This window comes from Triticum aestivum, chromosome 1A, assembly GCF_018294505.1.
Source record: "Triticum aestivum cultivar Chinese Spring chromosome 1A, IWGSC CS RefSeq v2.1, whole genome shotgun sequence".
Taxonomy (NCBI): Eukaryota; Viridiplantae; Streptophyta; class Magnoliopsida; order Poales; family Poaceae; genus Triticum; species Triticum aestivum.
Window position 1 is genome coordinate 398,110,715 of NC_057794.1, and position 18,331 is coordinate 398,129,045.

The window sequence follows — 18,331 nt, forward strand, 5'->3', positions numbered from 1 at the left end:
CTACCATTGTAACCGACTCTATATAACCCTAACCCTATCCGGTGTCTATATAAACCGGAGGGTTGTAGTCCATAGGGAGTCAACTCCATACACAACAATCATACCATAGGCTAGCTTCTAGGGTTTAGCCTCCTTGATCTCGTGGTAGATCTACTCTTGTACTACCCATATCATCAATATTAATCAAGCAGGAGTAGGGTATTACCTCCATCGAGAGGGCCCGAACCTGGGTAAAACAAAGTGTTCCCTGCCTCCTGTTACCATCCAGCCTAGACGCACAGTTCGGGACCCCCTACCCGAGATCCGTCGGTTTTGACACCGACAATGACCATCTCCGGCAATGGTAAACAACCGATCAGACGGTGCTGCAACCATTGTCAATTTTTGCTATGACCGGCCACAATTTTTGCTACAACCAACTGGCCACTCTGCCTCTCACGACAGTGACAACAATGTTTTTTGCTACAACCATAATCTAATTTTGCTACGACTGCTAATTTTTTTTGCTACAACCAAATGGCCATACCGTGCCTCGCGACGGGGAGACGACCATTTATGTTGCAACCGCCATTTACTTTTGCTACTACCCGGTGAGACAATTTGCTACTATCGGTATGATGGTCTGGCTTATTAGGGATGATAGACTACTCATATCAATAAGGAATTCCTTCTTTTCCGGGAGCCCATTCGGATAGAACTCCAAAGTTAAGCGTGCTCAGCTTGGAGTAGTGTCAGGATGGGTGACCGACCGGGAAGTTGCTCCCGGGTGCGCACGAGTGAGAACAAAGTGCGCAGAAAAGACTAGTATTGATCTGTGGGGCCAGTCTAGATCCCACCAAGAGTAACGACCACCGGCGGGTGTGTCTGGGGCGTTACAAGTTGGTATCAGAGCCGACCCTCGCGGTTACACGGATATTTGTGTACAGGTGCGTGGTCATGTTGTTCATGACGTTTATGACCCGTCGTGGCACACGACATGGTACATGTACCGGACTGGATGCACAGACGTATGTGCCAAGAGGGAACGTTCCTGTGGCCCGACGAGGACGTCGGTTCCTCTGAGTGGGGGTGTATGTGATGACCTGGCTTATTAGGGATGATAGACTACTCATATCAATAAGGAATTCCTTCTTTTCCGGGAGCCCATTCGGACAGAACTCCAAAGTTAAGCGTGCTCAGCTTGGTGTAGTGTCAGGATGGATGACCGGCCAGGAAATTGCTTCCGGGTGCGCACGAGTGAGAACAAAGTGCGCAAAAAAGACTAGTATTGATCTGTGGGGCCAGTCTAGATCTCGCCAGGAGTAAAGACCACCGGCGGGTGTGTCCGGGGCGTTACAATCGGCGATAATGAATTTTTGCTGCCACCCTCTACTTTTTCTACTACCGGCGAGGGTGAATTTTTGCTGCAACCGCGGTCTACCACCGTCTATTTTTTGCTACTACCACTGAGGTCAATTGTTTTTCCTACAGCCAGTAATGAAAATGCTGCGATTGGCACACACGACAAGCTACAATCAATGTGGCGACCATGTTTTGTTGCAACCGCCATTGCCGTTTGCTACAACCAACAACAAAAAAAGCTACCTCCGACAACGTGATTTGCTGCAATGGCAACACCGAAGTTTTGTGGTGGCGACCATGGTGTTACGTTTTTGCTGCAACCGGAAGCATGAAAAGCTACCACCGGCGGTCATTTTTTCTACAACCGGCAACGAAAAAGCTACAATCGGATATGTGATTTGCTGCAACGGCCACGACGAAATTTGTGGTGACGACGGCGACGCTGCGATTTTTGCTGCAACCGGCAGCGGGAAAAGCTACAACCGGTGTCATGTCTTGCTACTCCCGGCAAAACCCGACGAAGGTTGAAGCAAATCGTGGTCGCCGTCGTGATTGTCGACATGAATGGTTGTAGCGATTCCTGTCACCGGTCGTAGCAAAAATGAACAATGATTGAAGCAAAATACATCTGCACGTGGATGATGAAGGAGAAAGGAATGGTTGGGCGTGGCCATGACGATAGGGCTGCGGTGAGGGGCGGTAGCGGAGCTGCAACCTGGGCTTCACCCGTCGCTGCTGATAGCTACAACCGTAGGTGCAACTGTTTCATGGGTCAACGCGGCGACGAGGACAAACGGCGCAGGTGGGGACCGGCGATGAGGGCGGCCGGCGAGGATGGGGACCGGCGACGAGGACGACCGGCGGGGGTGGGGACCAGCGACGAGGTCAGTCACCGGAGGGGAGGGAGATGTGAATCCAGCGAGAGGAAGAAGAAGCTGCGGGGCAAACCCTTTTTTTTGCAAGATCCAATGGCCCACACGGCTCAAATCCAATGGTCCTGACGCGACCGGCCGAACGGTTGGGCCTAGTGCCTGACTCAACTTTGTACTAACTTTGTACCTATTTTGGAACGGGGGAGTAGTACACAAAACTCAGCAAAAATCGGGCCGATCGTCCTACTGGGCCGCTGGCCCATGTTGGCGCGCCCGTAGCGCTCGCTGGCCTCTCTCTCTCTCCCATGGCGCCGCAGCTCGCCGCCGCCCTCCGCCGCCACCTCCTCCTCCCCCACCGTTCCCCCCTCCTTCCCTCCCGCCACGTTAGCCTCTCCGTCAGCCACTCCTCCTCCGACCAAAGCGACATCGAGTACGCTCACCCTATCCCCCCCGCCCCCGACGACGACGGCGAGCTCACCTCCTTCCTCCGTCGCATCTCCCACGCCTCCTCCGTCGCGTCTTCCCCGAAGGACGCCCTCTCCCTCCTTCTTTCCTCCTCTTCTGTCCCATCGCCGTCCCCTCCCTCACTCGTCCGCGCGCTGTGGGAACTGCGCCGCGACCCGGAGGCAGCAGCGCTCGCGCTTCGCTGGGGCGACGAGTGCAGCGCCACGTCCGGCGCTGAGGGGGCGGGGTCCCTGCCGGCCGAGGCGTGGCACCTGGCCATATGGTCGGCGGGGAGGGCTGGGCGGTTCGACCTCGCGTGGGCGGCCGTGCGGCGGATGCAGCGCCGTGGGGTGCTGACCCGCCGTGCCATGGTCATCTTGATGGAGAGGTAAGGTCGCATGCACATAATCTTTCACCATTTCATGATATTATTAGGTGTAATCAAGCATTTGGCCAGCATAGTACTAGTACTTTATGATAGTGCTCTTGTAGAACTATGTTCCGTTGTCTATGGCTCTATAATGTAGGCAAAATTTAGATTTTGTCTCGGTGTATTGCGGTTTAAGGATTTGCCATTCGGTGTCTGATCGACGTCTGGGTCCAGGCCAAATGTAAGCAACTCATATTATTACAAAGACATAAATTCCCCTAATAAAAATGTTTGTAAACCCATTTTGAGTGGGTTGGTTTGGTTTCTTGGAGTGGTATTGCAGTGAATGTGAGCCAAGGGACTAGGTATATAACCAGCAACGGAGTAAAGGAGGTGCTTACTTTACTAGAAATCTCAGTAGATTTGCAATAAAATACGTACATCATAGCAAAATTGCATTGCACCGATACAAACACTGGCGTGTTAGTGAAGTAGACACATAATTCTGAGAACAAGAAAAGGATGATGGTCACACTGGTGAGTTTTCTGCAATGATCCAGTGCTTTAGGTTGGGTTTCAGGTAAACAGGGGAAAAGTACGACTGTAGGAGTGAACAGTGAACACAACATTCTGCTGATAACTTTTGTGGCATTCGACATATTTTGTTATGCAATGTGCATTGCTTCTATTGTGGTCATAGAAGGGGGGTGGATGCTTGAGCTATAGGTGCTTAAGTTATTTTGAGAGCTAAAAAGTGATTGCCTGCTTGCAAAAATGTTGTTGACATAAGAAGTTTTATGACTCGTCTTCATAGGATATTTTAATCTTCTAGCCATGTGATGATGATAGTATAGTGAGTGATGATTGACATGTATTGTGTGAGTGCTTGGCTGAATTTACTTTGGTTCAGTTACTTGTTGTGTTGATGTTTGAAGTTTCAGGAGTGCTAAACTTAGCATCTTGATTATTGAGTGTGGTGTTGTTGCTGTCATAAATCCTATATTCGCGCTTTTAGTGTACTTGATGTGTTGGATGGAACATATAATTCCCTACATCTGAATCTATTTACTAGCGCTGCTATGGGGCTCCTCTTACATTATCGGATCACTTTTGACATCATAACTGTATTTTGCTTTTGTAATGTGAAGACCAAAGTGAAAAGCAGCCATTGCCATTGTAGTAAACTAGTTACTGCTACTATTTGTGTCCCATGCTTCTTTCATTGTAGGGATTTGTTTATGAAATTTCAGGTATGCAGCTGCCAATGAAGTGAAGAAAGCAGTCAAGACCTTTGATGTGATGGAGAGGTTTAAAGTGGAAGTGGACCAAACTGTATTCTATTCCCTTCTTCGTGCTCTTTGCAGAAGTAAAAACATAGAAGATGCCGAAGAGTTGCTTCTTTCAAGAAGGAAATTTTTCCCACTCACGGCCGAAGGTTTCAATATAATACTTGATGGTTGGTGTAATATCTTCACCGATGTGGCCGAAGTAAAGAGAGTTTGGCGAGAAATGGCAAATTGCTGCATTACTCCTGATGGTACGTCTTATGCTCTCATGGTCTGTTGTTTCTCAAAGGTAGGGAACCTTTTTGATACTCTGAGGGTTTACGATGAGATGAAGAAGAGGGGTTGGACTCCTGGTATTGGTGTCTATAACCAACTTATTTATGTTCTGACAAGAGAGAATTGCATGAAGGATGCAAGAAATGTTCTCAGTAAAATTGTGGATGAAGGTCTCCAACCCGATGTTGAAACATACAACAGTATTATAGTTCCACTTTGTGAAAGTTGCAAGCTTGAGGAAGCACGAGAGGTGATGGAAGACATGACAATGAAGGGCATTGTTCCAACCATTTTGACGTACCATGCATTTCTGAAACAGGAAGGCATTGACGAAACACTGCAGCTACTGAAGAAAATGAAAGAAGATGGCTGTGGCCCTAACAGCGACACATTTCTCATGCTCATTGATAAGTTTATCCAATTGAATGAGTCTGGAAATGCTCTGAGGGTGTGGACTGAAATGCGAAGGTACGACATTAGGCCTGGTTATGCACACTACATGGCAGCGGTCCAAGGTTTGATTAAACATGGATGCATACCACGAGCTTTAGAGTATTATGATGAAATGAAGGCAAATGGTTTTGCTTCGGACCCAATACTTGATAAGGAATTCAAAACTTTTCTACTGGCCAACAGAGACCACTGGAGAGGAGCAGGCAAATACAACCTTATTCCACAGCGTATCAAACATTCTACAAGACGGACGAGAATCCCGTAATACATGTGTCACTGTTAAGCACGCTTCTAGTGCTTCTTTTGTACGACAAAAAGGTAAATGCAAACAAATGTGACTGTGAGGTATGTGTGTTCAGTTAACAAGTTGCTCCTGAATCTTCATAACTAACAAACATGAAACCGCTAAAATTCTCGCCCGAGTTGCTTCTTCTGAAATGATTCGCTCTTGAGGGATTTTCCTCAGGGGCTGAGTTTCGAAAAATGTACATGGTGTAGCATCAAAAGGTCCTATGATTGCCATGGGTCATGGTTCTTATTGTTCTGTGTTTATAATGTGTGATCATTTCGTATCTATGCCTTCCCAGAATTACAGGTATTGCAGTAGGCAGAGGAACTGGGATTTTCTTCCCATGTAAGAAACCCTGTTAGAGGGTCATTGATTATGATTATAGCGATCAACTAAATAAATCGGTAAAAATAGATAGAGCCATTTAGTGATTTAATACATTTTTGTTATTTTGTGAAGATTAAGTTGGTCACATGAAAAGCATACGTTTTACAAGATGAGCAAGTAGGCTTCTGGATATTGGCAGTGGTTGGCTACAGAATCGGCAAAAGTTACACAGCACATAGAGAAGCTGGCGTAACAAGTGACAAAATCTTATCGTGCAAGACAGCACTTGGACAAAGATTGGTTTGCCCGGCGGGCAGAATTGGCAAAAGTTGGCAGTCCTGCAAAGAGAGGAGGTCAGGTTAGAGTAGCAAACGCAAACTTGTTCCTGCATGCACCTCTTGTTTTTCCTCCGGCGCATATCTAAAGCTGAGATGAAACTTTAGTGCCGGTGAAATATTTTACTAATATAATAGAAACTGTTGGTGGGTGCACACCTTGAGAAAGTGCATCTCGAGGAGTACAAATATTTGTAAAAAGAAAAAGAATTCCTTTTCAAATCTCCGCCGAAAACAAAAACACTGCAGAAAGTTGGGCCATGAGCATTTCTTGTGGGCAAACGTAGCAAAGAGTGAGCAATTGACCATCCTTTGGATGGAGTAATGGAAGGGCAAGGCAGGAAATTAACCCCGTATATATAGCCAATCAACCCACACCCCAGATGTAAACGATCAGAGACGACGGCACTGGCGTAAAACATATTTGCTCTGCTCAGCACACCTTCCGCGGGCAATGGCAATGCCTCCTCACCCTTGTCGCGCCAGTGGCTGCTTGGCACTGGCCGTTGCCATCTGCATCCTGTTGCCAGGCTGCTTCTCTAGTGAGTGTATATCTATCTCTTGTTTTATTTTCACCATCAAATTTTAAAAAATCAGTCTCGGGAAAACTAGTTCAACTTTTCTGTTTTCTCCATGGTTGCAGGCAAAATTGCCCTGGAGATCTTCGAGAGGGCGTGCCACTGCTTCGACGACCACAATGTAAGTCATGTCGAAGCGTAAACATACCGGGGTTGCTAAATCTCAGTCGACTGAGACTTAATGAAGTCACAGTCGATGTTATATTCGTGAGATCTTACGTGGAGATCCATATTTTTTTTCTTTTTATATGTTGTGCCATTTGACTGAGACTGAGATCTGGCCCCACCCTAAACATACATGTTTGTGAAAGTGACGACATACATATATGGTGTTTGAAACTGCCTCTGGGCCGAAAACTTTGAAGGTGTACAACGAGTGCGCGGAGGAGCTTCGGCTGGGCGTGGAGGGGGCGTTCCACGTGGGGCGGGAGAGCGTGGACGAGTACTGCGGCGGGGCCTGCCTCGCCGAGACGGAGATGGCGCTGCGCTGCGTGGAGGAGGTCGCCCACGACGGCTTCAGGTTCTCCAACGGCGCCTCGCTGCTCGCCGTCAAGCAGGCGCTCGGCAGCGGCTGCAGCTACACGCCCGACAGAGGAACCTTCGACATACGCGAGCGCAGGGAGTGCGGCGACGGGTACGGGTACGGCTACCACGGCTACGGCGAGCAGCAGCAGCAGCAGCTCGGCGACGGCGAGGAGGGCGGCGACCGGCGGTACGAGTACCCGGGCGGCGCGTTCGGCAACTACTGCTCCGGCACCACCGGCGGCGGCCCGGTGCAGACGCTCCTCCTCGCCTTCTTCCTTGTCTCCGCGTCGGCACTGCTTCTTGCCGTATGAGCGATAGTGATCTTAGGATGTACTTGTAATGCTTTTGGTTTCAGGTTGAGTTATCTCATTATATATACTCCGCATATTGTAATTCTCCCTTCTTATTTTTGCACGATGCACATGCGCGTGGTATTCTCTCACGGAACAAGGAAGAACTAAAACAAGAGTACCTTTGATCTTAAAAACAAGGATATCTTTATGACTGAGATTTACCTAACAAACAAAAATCCTCTAAAAATGCTAGAGCTACATGTGGAATGCTCAAAGAGACATGCCGCAACAATTTGCAGTAAAGTGTGTTTAGACTTTGGATGCTTCACTAAAAAAATACTCCCTCTATATAACTTAATATAAGACAGTTTTTTTTTACACTGTCAATCTGTCATGGGCTCTAAGGTAGTAGAATTAATATTCAACTTTCACATGCTTGTTATTGAGAAGCAAATGGAAGAGAAAATCCTCTACATAGGAAGATAGTTTTCGCATCCTACAGCTACCTTTAAAGCAAATCATACAATCCAAACACCGTTATGTCCATCCAATTGCTTTTAAAAACAAAGATCCATTTTCCTACTGGAGCGCAAAAATATCCACCATGTGCGTGGACCAACTCAAACAGGGCTAATAGCTACGGCCCTATAGAAATTGGACCTCTACACATGACCACAGCTACGGCCCTATAGAAATTTCACAAGAAAAAGATGATACAAAGTATTCCCCACAGAAACAATTTTAGATCATAGAGATGGTGCTACCAAATTCTTATAGGTTGTTTTTCCATCCCCCCATTCTCTAGAACAGCAAAATTCAGATAAAGATGCACCAAACACTTTCTCTATTCCACCACCAGAACAGAAAACGCCCAAACAGAACAGCAAAACTCAGGTAAGGTGCACTTAAATGGTCAGCAGCGTATATGAAGATGTACCATTTCCACTTAACTTCAGAGTTTCTAAAGATTTTCAAAACAATTAACAGATGCAGGCAAGATGATCTAAATCTCCGCAAAAATGTCAATATATATTCCAATTGTATTTTCAGAGCGCAAAAGGAGAGCGCACTTGCTGAGATGGTGCCCAAACAATATACTATATCAGCAAGTATTGCACTCCCTCCATCCCATAATAAAAGATCATTTTGCAGACTGTTTTAGCTTGCAAAACGATCTTATATTATGAGACGGAGGGAGTAAGACATAAAACATACCCACCAATTTCTGTTTAGTCATTTGGATACTTCTAAGTTAGTGAAAAGGGAAATTTTACACTAACTCCATATGTGCACCAGATATGTCAACCAGTTTAAACCTTCTGTCCTTGTCGAGCTCGAAATTTCAAGAATCATATTAGCACCAAATCCAGTAAAGTGCTCCAAGATAATGTACAAGATCATAGATCTCCCGAAGTAAAAAAGGTTAGGGCAATTATTCGTGTACCAACAATAAAATTCTTTTCTTTTCATCATCATCAGACAACACACCGACCAATATCACTATTCCCCCACAACCTGTATACCTCCACACTGCGTGCTATCAAGACTAATTCATACACAAGTACTAATTCCTGTCCTACACTATGGTTTGAGCTTTGAATGACAGCTACTTGTTGCGATACCAAAATCTCTGTTGTGAGAGCCCTCAAGGGAAATGGCGTCGTTTGATAGTTACTGGATTTCAACTTGTCAGATGACAGCAGGGATAGGACACAGGAATGGTACAGTCAATGCTTCAGCGGATGGGGATGATGTTGTTCAGGTTCAGGAGAGCCTAGATTGAGAAGGAACCTGTGAATCATCTCGAAGCTGGTGAATGTTATAACTGCAGCAGGAGTTGTCCGCAACAGATTTGTGGCGCATCCACGGTAGAACCCAGCTACACCCTCTGCATGATAAACCTTTCTAACACAGTCTATTACCCCTCTGTATCTCGCCTCGGAGTGTGCTCCCTGCTCTTGCAACCTTGATCGAACAACCTGTAATTATTATCAGGAGTGAAAATAGTCTGAGATATATAACCAAGCTAAGAACATTGAGAGTATATTCATTTAACCAGTAACAAGAGTAGGGTAGATCATAATTGCAGAGGATTGACTTAATACCTCATGAGGATATGTTAAGGTTGATGCAGCTAGTTTTGCCAGAGATGAAGCAACAGCGACATCACCAAAACTTAATGCTTCAACGGTAGTGTTATCTGTGAAAACAAGATGATGTCATACGAAGAACTACAAGACAGGCCATCCAATATGGCCTCTACAAATTTAGCAGCCATGATTATCCAGATACATTTCTCTGTGGAAAAACATTTGCTGAGAGTAATACCTCGCTCAGCCAGGTAAGCTTTTATCTTCTCGTATACAGGGAACTGAATGGCAACATGAGTGATACCAGCCAAGGCAGGGACAAGTCCACTTTTGGAATAAAAAAACCAGCAACCATATCAAAACATAGAAATTTTGAGTCATCAGCATGGTTAAAAGTTGCCCACAATAGGTATCCATCATTCCGTCAAAAGTTACCTGTATAGTCCACGGATGCCTTCCTCATGTGTTATTCTCGTCAATGCAGCAACCGTGCCTTTGTATGGGATCCTCGCACCAGCTCTTACTCCTTGGGTCTACAAAACAAAACATAAAGCTGTTGTTGACAGGAATCCTGGTATCTACTGGGATAATATTTCTTGGAATAATGCTAGGTATGACCACTAAATACAAGAGACCCGAAAAGTTAAATATATTCAAAAGCATGTTAGCTAAAGATGGTTCCCTTGCAAACTGGATGTATTTAATTACGTACAAAATTGCCAAGACATTTTGAACAATCCGTACTTATTGGTGAATGAAGTATTTCAGAAACAGAAATTTCTAACTACAGTTATGTTTTATCATCTCTACTACTGCTCAGGACAAGGCATGAATCATATCATACCTGAAATCTTGTCTTGACAACCCAAAGTGGATTTGTTGCTATTGTAGTTGCAGCTCCAGCACATGATGCAGCCATAACATTTGCCCCTAGAGAGAGTTGATGGCTTCCTTCTACAATATTAATGTAAAGTAGGACTTGAGAACTGATATGACATGATCCTATGGAAGGTTACAACATCCCAAAACAATACCATTGTAAGGTTAAAGCACTAACCGCTGGAAGCAAGCATGCTTTTAAGCTGCTCGTATACAGTAAAGTAGACCTGCCCATTCATACGGGAACGGTTAGCTCTACAACAGAATTTACCATATGTGTGAAAGTAAAAATATCATACTCATGGAAGAAAAACATAACAGTGATTGCTGTTAGCAAAAATAGGGGCAAATACTCACCGCCCAGTTAGGCAAAAGCGCCAGAATAGTCGGGGAAAGACCACGATACAATCCCCGAAAGCCTTCCCGTCTAGCAATCTGTTCTAAGCTCCCAATGATGACACTACCTAGTCAATATATAACAGAGAATCCTGTCAAAAAAGATAGAAGAGAGAACTGATGTGATGTAATAAATCTCAGCTTTCTAAGCCATCCTAAAATATAAGCAACAACAATATGTTGGTACGACAGGACGTAACAGTCCAATGGAAGTCCAGCACACATTTGTATGCACATGATGTGTGCTAATAATCAGAATTCTAGATGCAAAGTCAATAGTAATGAGCATTAAGCATGGACATCATCCATGCACACATCACTTTCTCCGCATGCATGGGATTTGCTGACGGCTTTCTCCTGGAGTATCATTGGGCAGAGCTATGCCCAAAAGCATCACCGCAGCATATTTGAAGTGAAAAACATTTTATTTTATTTGCATTCACCACGTGGATGAGCATAAGTCCTAAAATTTAATTGTAAGCTCAGCATATCTTTAATAATCCCTGGAACATCAGGCTTAGAAATGTTATTACGCTCTATGTTCTGTGCACAACTAAGGTTCATAGATAACTTATTCCCATATAAAATAGCCAATACATATTTTTAGAACGTGCTGCCAAGAAAAATAGTCTATACATATTGGGTGTGGAATGGGAGCATACAGTGTAACTAGGTGCAAAGGAACTCCATACATTGCACAAAAACACGTAGATGAGATCAGTTACACCCACTCAGCCACCCCACAGACCATCTTTCATGTTCTTACGCGTCCAGATGTTTTCCAACAATGCAGCCTTCACCGTTCTTCTTTCATGATATTCTCCTGTAATTAGCTGCACCTTCGCAACCTTCTGCTCATCCAAACCCTCAGAGGAGACATTTTAAACTGATTCTACTAAAGAGGGCAGATGGCAGCGTGGTCTCTTCAATTGCTATTATTTACACTCTTTCCCTATTACCCTTTTAGCAAACAACTTATATTTTTTTGGCAGATGGCGTCTAGAATATGTCATTCCATTTTGTCAGAAAGACTTCGAAGTCCACTGCTTACAGGACAGCAGAAATTGTTGTGTTCTTCAGTATTGTTCAAAATCAAAGGAATGCTGGAATTTAAACTTATTTGCTAGTGAGATCTTCCTTAATCCCTAATGGGAAGACTTATTAAGGGGCAATAGCACAACCAGATTGGCAGTAGATTCGTGACTCATGAGAGAAAAAAGAAACTAGATGACATTGAAGGATTGCGCAACGAAATCGTGGGAGATTGGAAAGGAGGTCGGGGTAGGACAGCTAAGCCTAGATTGATCTACCAAGCATTTGTTTTGCCTGGCAATCACTGAATACCAACATAAACATATTCAGCACTAAAGCAACCTATCAGCATATAGCAGCCACATGTACAACTGGTTGTTCATGCGGGTTCTCCATGCTTTTCACATGCAAGAACAAATACATGCATCATGCATACCCCTTTCCACTCAACATGCAAGATTTCATAGGTCACACAATCTCAGATCACCACGTGATGCCTCCCATATGATTCAAGTAATTCTAATAACTAATAAGTGACGATTACGCAAGACATAAACCTGTAAGAAGGCCGAGGATGACATAACTGATCCAACAAGCGATTCAAACCATTATAACATTTACAATCAGATGTGTATTCTATTGCTGAAAAGGATTCTCTCTCAACTCCCTGACTTCTGGATTGTCAAGAGAAGCCACAAACTAATACTACACGACATCCCCTCCACGCAGGCACTCTGCTCTAACCAGTGGATACATTCAAGTCTAGCATCAAAACTCTGTTCCGAAAGTAGGTTCATCCGTTCGTGTAGTGTTCTAACACTATGACCGTAAACTGAAGCAAAAAACTGCAATAGTTCATCTGAAGAAATGCTCACCTCCAGCTGTGCCAGGGGCTAGCTTGGGCCAGCCGTGCACCTGGAACCTCGTCTTGATCACATCGAGCGGGCACACGAAGGTCGCTGCTATCACGCCTGCGCACAAGCCCCCAAATCCAGCAATTACTTCCCACACATGCAAATACACCCCCAAGCCGAACAACACACTAGACCGAAATGGAGAGAGCTGTGGCCACAAATTACCGGCGGAGGCGCCCGCGACGGCGTTGGAGAGGGCGCTGCGGGCGGAGGTGGCGGGATGGTGCGAAGAGGACGCGGCTGCCGGCGGCCCCGACGCCGTCGCCGGCGAGGTCGCGACGTCCCCCGGCATGTCGCGCGCCTCCCCGATCTGCGCCAGCGGTACGGGGCCTCCGCCTCCGGAAACAGAAGCCCGGCGCTAGAGCGTCAACGACGGCGGCGCCTGGCCTGATCACATCGGCGGCGGGGTCGCCGGCGGGCGTAGGGCGGGCGGGGGCGGAGGTGGCGCCTAGGGTTGTGGTTTGGGATCTGGGCGAGCGGGAGCGGGGATGGGCGCACGGAGGGAGGGACGGGGAATTCGTGAGCTGCTCTATTCCTTCCTCCGCAGCTCGTCCGCTTGCGCTTCTCGTATGATATCCTCCTCCCTCCTCGCAGGCGAGGCGAGGCGGAGGTGAACATGCCCTGGGCCGGGTGGGCCCCGGTGGGTGGAGCGGGGCCCATCCCCCACACTGACGAGTGGGCCTAGGTTATTCGGTTGGGCCCGCATGTCATGTACTACTACTCGAATGGACGGGGTTGGTTCTTTCCTTGCACGAACACGTCGCTCTGGATTCTCGACACCGGCGGGCACGTGCCGCTGCGGTGGCTGGCCCGCGGGCCCAGGCAGACTCAAATGGCTGCGTGTCTGGTGGGACCCAAGTGTCATTGGTACTAGCCCCGCATTTTTGGGAGCAATCGTTTACGTCCCGTGTAGCACTTGTTCGTTCAACCATTTTTTTAGTGAAACTCGTTCGCTTATTAATATTTTTATTATAGTTTCAGAGAACTTGTTTACTCCTGTGCTGCTTCGGCTCTTCGCGAGACAAGGCCACGTACGTCTCCCGTGCAAGCCCTTCCGCTGCCACGTCACCGTCTTACGGGCCCAGCGTAGCAATGGCCCTGTGCCATGGACAGCGGACGCGCATGTGGTAGCTGAGCGTTCCCGGCGGCTGGGTCCACGGCGATGTCCGGTCGCCGCTTACTGGTGGCGTGGCGCACCGCTGGCCATCCGTCGCGGAGAGTCGGAACTGACCGAACGGCCCCGATGCGGCCGTGGGGCCACGGCGCCGCCTCCCTCGGGCCACACAAACATTTTGGTTCTGCGCCTCGTCTTTTCCTTTGATGCCCATCGATAGAGGTGAAGAAAAGAAGCACTCTCCATGCTTATCCTTTTTTTTTCCTTTGCCGGGTATATTCATGCTTATCAATCTGCATATGATATCTATCTAAAAAAGTCCATATGATAGGCACGTTTCATGACTTTCATCCGGCCCAGCAGATAAAACACAAGTTGGTATTACTAGCACAAATGCCCGTGTGTTGCAACGGAAAACATAATTGCAGTGTATTTAAATTTAGTTAGAATTATATGGGAAAACACAAAGATAGTTCATGTGAAATTTAATGCTCACCAAAATCCGTAGACCAACACAATAACAATTTATATGCTAATTCCAGATGGATTTCAAATTTATTTATATAGAGCTATAATTCATCATCATATTCTAATTTAAAATAAAACTGGTTATCTTTGATCACATCTTGAAATATATTTCATGATGGTTGTAGAGGTGGTGTCGGCATGTGTTGGGTGCCTGGTGAGAACCACTTGTCATCGATCCATGTCGTTGTCACACAATATTAACAAAAAAAAAAGAAGTGGAAATGCTGGGATTTTACACAAACAATTCTACAAAACAAAAATAGTAGGTAGCAAGCTCCAGAGGACCTAAAAACATGTGTTTCAATTATGAAAAGATGATACAGATGTCATCAACTTTTAAGGAGAAGATGTACCGACTTATCTATATAAATAAATTTAATATTAATAAAAAACATAAATAATTAGATCACACGATTGATTGACATATTAATATTATTTATGGAAGAGGATAATGAATATACTTGGGGCTCAGTAGCATGAGATTTGCTTTTATTATTGGGCTTGTTTATTTTTTTTTGTTTTTCTGTTTTCATGTAGCTTACCACACGTACCATGTGGTTGGGCTTGTTGATATTGATAGGACCAATTGTTGTTTATGCCGATAAAACCGGTGGTTATCGTTGCAACTGTAGAAAAAATTGTATATTTCTAGAGACCCATTGTTGTCGCTAATTCTTCTTTTCATCACAATTGTCGATGGTAGTCTCTCTTACCCATCTATTCATGTGGAACATGATTAATCCCACAACTATGGGTTTGATCATCATACTGTATCACAAAGCTTCGCGAGTCTCTCTTGCCCACCAACTTATAATTTTGTGGACTTAATGCTCCTAGTATATTAATTGATATTTCAAACCTGCAATAGTAAAAATCTTATAAAGAAATAAAATCATTAATATTTTAGCTGTATAAATACAACATTAATTTAAAAAGTATGTTGATATTTTTGCCGTGCTCATTTTCGTTCCTCCATAAATATCGTGTGTGCACCTTTAACCCTCCTTTTTAGCCTCACACAATCCTGATTCCGCCCGTTTAAATCCTTCCTTATTATATCATTCCTTTTACTTATTAGCCTCACATAATTTCTTCCTTCCGTTTTCCTGTGCCTTATATTAAGGATTCCATCCATTTGAATATTGTGCCGAGCCCACCCACCACAATCCTTCCATAATCCTTCCTTTGAATATTCCGCCGAGCCCACACAATACTTCCTTTGAATTAGCCGCATCTATTTAGCCACATTCATTTTCTTAATTAGCCCATCCGCTTATTTAGCTCTTCTCTTTTCACGTTTGTTTGTTAATTATTTGGCTATATTAACCGGTATGTGTGTCCTTAAAATTGCGAGGTGGGATTATTCATCAAGTAGGATGTTTGTCTCAGTTGGTTGTTGTAGCCCAAAGAAATAGAAGAGATCTAACGTTCGATTCTCCACAGTAATGTATTTTTTTCTTTCTCTATGATCTAATATAAGGAAGCCCACTCGCGTGCATGCAGCCCATAAGGGAAGGCCCATGTTATTTGCGGCCAGTTAGTTGGGCTGGGATAGCTGCCTGTACGTAGTTATTATGAAATTTCAGGCCCATGTCACCGACGAACCAGAGAGTTTTATCGTGGACATCTGGGCGATGTACGAACGAACGCTAACACATGAAAATATTAGTACCACCTCGAATATGTTTTAAATACAAACTGAAAGCGTAAATTCATGAGAAAAAGCGTATTGTGACAGTGAACCCACGAAGTCAATCCGTGCTTTATTATTAGGGAAAGATAGGCACATTTCATCCCGCCAAGCAAACAAAACAAAGTCATGCCTCTCATTCAATAAATACATATAATGAAATGAAAACATAAAAAAGAAAAATCATAACTCACACAGGCGGCTCATTTTTTTCCTGCTAGCTAGCTAGGGCATCCCACACTGAACCTAGACCGGACGTCATATCCGTCCACAGACAAAGACAAAGGGACCAGTCCGTGGACATGGATACGGAAGCCGGCCATCCAACATTAGCCGCATCTATCTCAAACCGTCATTCAACTAACCGAACGATTTTCATCAAAAAACTCATCCATAAACAGCATGCAAATATGTCTAGTGCAACAATAGTTCAAAATCAACGAGATTTAACGAATGTTCAACAAATTTTACATGGATGGATCATTTTATCCCACGCATATTGTCCTTTGAGCTTCATCCAACAATGTACTCCCTCCGTTCAGAATTACTTGTCTCAAAAATGGATGTATCTAGACGTATTTTAGTTATAGATACATCCATATCTGAGACAAGTAATTCCGAAGAAGGGAGTATGTGTGTGAATGATATGCCCTTTGACCTGTAGTACATCATGACAGCATGTGCATGCTACACAACGTGTAGAGCAGCAATGGATGAATGAATCAATCAACATGTAGAGCAAAAAGAAGCAAAATTTACAATTTCCATGGTTGCCGCGCGCAATGGTCACATCGCCTCCAGCCGATCAACCGCATCACAATACTTTGTGAGTGAACTCTGGATGGCGTACCATTGGCACGTTAAGGGCTTGGCACTGCGTTCACAGATGATGTGCATGTCATAGGGCACACCGTGCTTTCACGCATGAAAAGAATCATGCATGCACTGCAAAAGACCCACCCCCTTCGGCTCCTGCCTACAAATTTCGCTGATACCAACCACGCATCGCACAACAACTCATCCTCCTTCATCAGGTACCCCACCATCCTTCTTACTCCAAAAACGACAAGATGTTCGAAAAATAAGCTCAATGATATTTGAATGAACGCGTGCCAGGAGTGGAAGAGAATGGAACCGAAACGAAGGATTTCAGTGGGCCAAGGGTGTCAGAATCCTACGTGGCGGCGGTCCGGACTCCCCCCCTCACCTGTTGTTTGCTTCCAATTTGCGAAAAAAATGATATCTGGACCGCTTCACGGACCGTGTTGGATGGCAAAACATGTCCAAACCATATGGTCCGGACGGGTGTGGGTAGTTTGAGGATCTGCTTTGGAGATGCCCTTATGTTAACAAAAAGAAGCTTGACACGTACAGTGACGGATTATTATTTCAAAGAGACCTCCTCGCTGATGAATTACATAGCTTTCAGCCCTCTGACATGATCTTACTTGGATTTAGTGATTCTCTTTCGGAGCAAGGAACCACCCTTGACAATTAGATGATGTGAAACTTGGAGATACGTCAGCAGGCAGCTCTAGTGTAATAATGTGTACCTTTGGCGTGTGTGGGGCGGAGACGCTGATGATCCTTCACATGTAACAGAACTTGTTTCTTCCTCTCTTTTTTAATGAATGAAAAAGACATGCAATGCTCTTGCATGATCTTGAAAAAAAAATGTACACCCTTGTGCCAAGTGCAAATCAGGCAGACTAGGTGAACTTGCGGGATGCTACGAGCTCTATGTATGGATCCGTTCTTCTTGGGTCGATTTCAAGTTTCAGTGACAAAAGTAATCAAACCACTTCATTTCTCAAGTAATGATTTGGGTTCTTATCCTTTTATCAAGTAATCAAACCACTTCATTTCTCAAGCCAAGCAATCGGCGAACCAAATAATCCCATTCATAGAATAAAACCGAGTCCATGGAGTCATGGACCACAGCATCCACGAGACCACGAACGGGAGGATCTCACGATGAAACCAATCCAGAGACTGAATGCGCTGCTAGAAGAAGCAAACGTTGACTACTTTATTTCTCTTCTGAAACTTGCTTTTCACAGTTTGGTATCCAGCTCTGCTCCGCCACACACCAGCATTCCCATGGATGTGGAATCCTTGCAAGAAAGATTGCAACAGGCCACTACAAATTGATGCTTGAACGCGGAGTGGAGGAAAAAGTGGAAAGGCAAGAGGATTATACTATGAGAGTGAGAGCTGAAAAGGAAAGAAAGATTGGTGTCTTAATCTTTGTTTTTTTCTAATGGTGTTCGCCATGCCACGACATGGTGAAAGGTGACAG

General features: G+C 45.1%; 3 protein-coding genes across 3 annotated transcripts; 2 read left to right on the plus strand and 1 right to left on the minus strand.

The window, feature by feature from the left end:
• Positions 1-2,486: 2,486 nt before the first annotated feature.
• Positions 2,487-5,594, plus strand: LOC123052882 (pentatricopeptide repeat-containing protein At1g80880, mitochondrial). The gene is made up of 2 exons (XM_044476244.1): positions 2,487-3,045; positions 4,278-5,594. The coding sequence occupies exons 1-2, from the start codon at positions 2,519-2,521 to the stop codon at positions 5,305-5,307; spliced, it is 1,557 nt and encodes a 518-aa protein (XP_044332179.1). The 5' UTR covers positions 2,487-2,518; the 3' UTR covers positions 5,308-5,594.
• Positions 5,595-5,799: 205 nt separating this feature from the next.
• Positions 5,800-7,472, plus strand: LOC123052889 (uncharacterized). Its single transcript, XM_044476255.1, has 3 exons — positions 5,800-6,535; positions 6,637-6,692; positions 6,937-7,472. Exons 1-3 carry the CDS (start codon positions 6,448-6,450, stop codon positions 7,405-7,407), a joined length of 615 nt encoding a protein of 204 aa, XP_044332190.1. The 5' UTR covers positions 5,800-6,447; the 3' UTR covers positions 7,408-7,472.
• A 1,287-nt stretch (positions 7,473-8,759) lies between these two features.
• Positions 8,760-13,288, minus strand: LOC123052901 (nicotinamide adenine dinucleotide transporter 1, chloroplastic). Its single transcript, XM_044476264.1, has 9 exons — positions 12,866-13,288; positions 12,662-12,757; positions 10,716-10,822; positions 10,537-10,585; positions 10,324-10,433; positions 9,915-10,012; positions 9,718-9,806; positions 9,495-9,589; positions 8,760-9,368 (listed from the first exon to the last, which is right to left on the minus strand). The coding sequence occupies exons 1-9, from the start codon at positions 12,990-12,992 to the stop codon at positions 9,117-9,119; spliced, it is 1,023 nt and encodes a 340-aa protein (XP_044332199.1). The 5' UTR covers positions 12,993-13,288; the 3' UTR covers positions 8,760-9,116.
• Positions 13,289-18,331: the final 5,043 nt, after the last annotated feature.

Coding starts and splice junctions, on each gene's coding strand:
- LOC123052882 (XM_044476244.1), top strand. CDS start 2,519: ATGGCGCCGCAGCTCGCCGCCGCCCTCCGCCGCCACCTCCTCCTCCCC. Junction 3,046..4,277: donor ATGGTCATCTTGATGGAGAG/GTAAGGTCGCAT, acceptor ATGAAATTTCAG/GTATGCAGCTGCCAATGAAG.
- LOC123052889 (XM_044476255.1), top strand. CDS start 6,448: ATGGCAATGCCTCCTCACCCTTGTCGCGCCAGTGGCTGCTTGGCACTG. Junction 6,536..6,636: donor GTTGCCAGGCTGCTTCTCTA/GTGAGTGTATAT, acceptor CCATGGTTGCAG/GCAAAATTGCCCTGGAGATC. Junction 6,693..6,936: donor ACTGCTTCGACGACCACAAT/GTAAGTCATGTC, acceptor AAAACTTTGAAG/GTGTACAACGAGTGCGCGGA.
- LOC123052901 (XM_044476264.1), bottom strand. CDS start 12,992: ATGCCGGGGGACGTCGCGACCTCGCCGGCGACGGCGTCGGGGCCGCCG. Junction 12,758..12,865: donor CGTCGCGGGCGCCTCCGCCG/GTAATTTGTGGC, acceptor GCTTGTGCGCAG/GCGTGATAGCAGCGACCTTC. Junction 10,013..10,323: donor TTGTCAAGACAAGATTTCAG/GTATGATATGAT, acceptor TTTGTTTTGTAG/ACCCAAGGAGTAAGAGCTGG.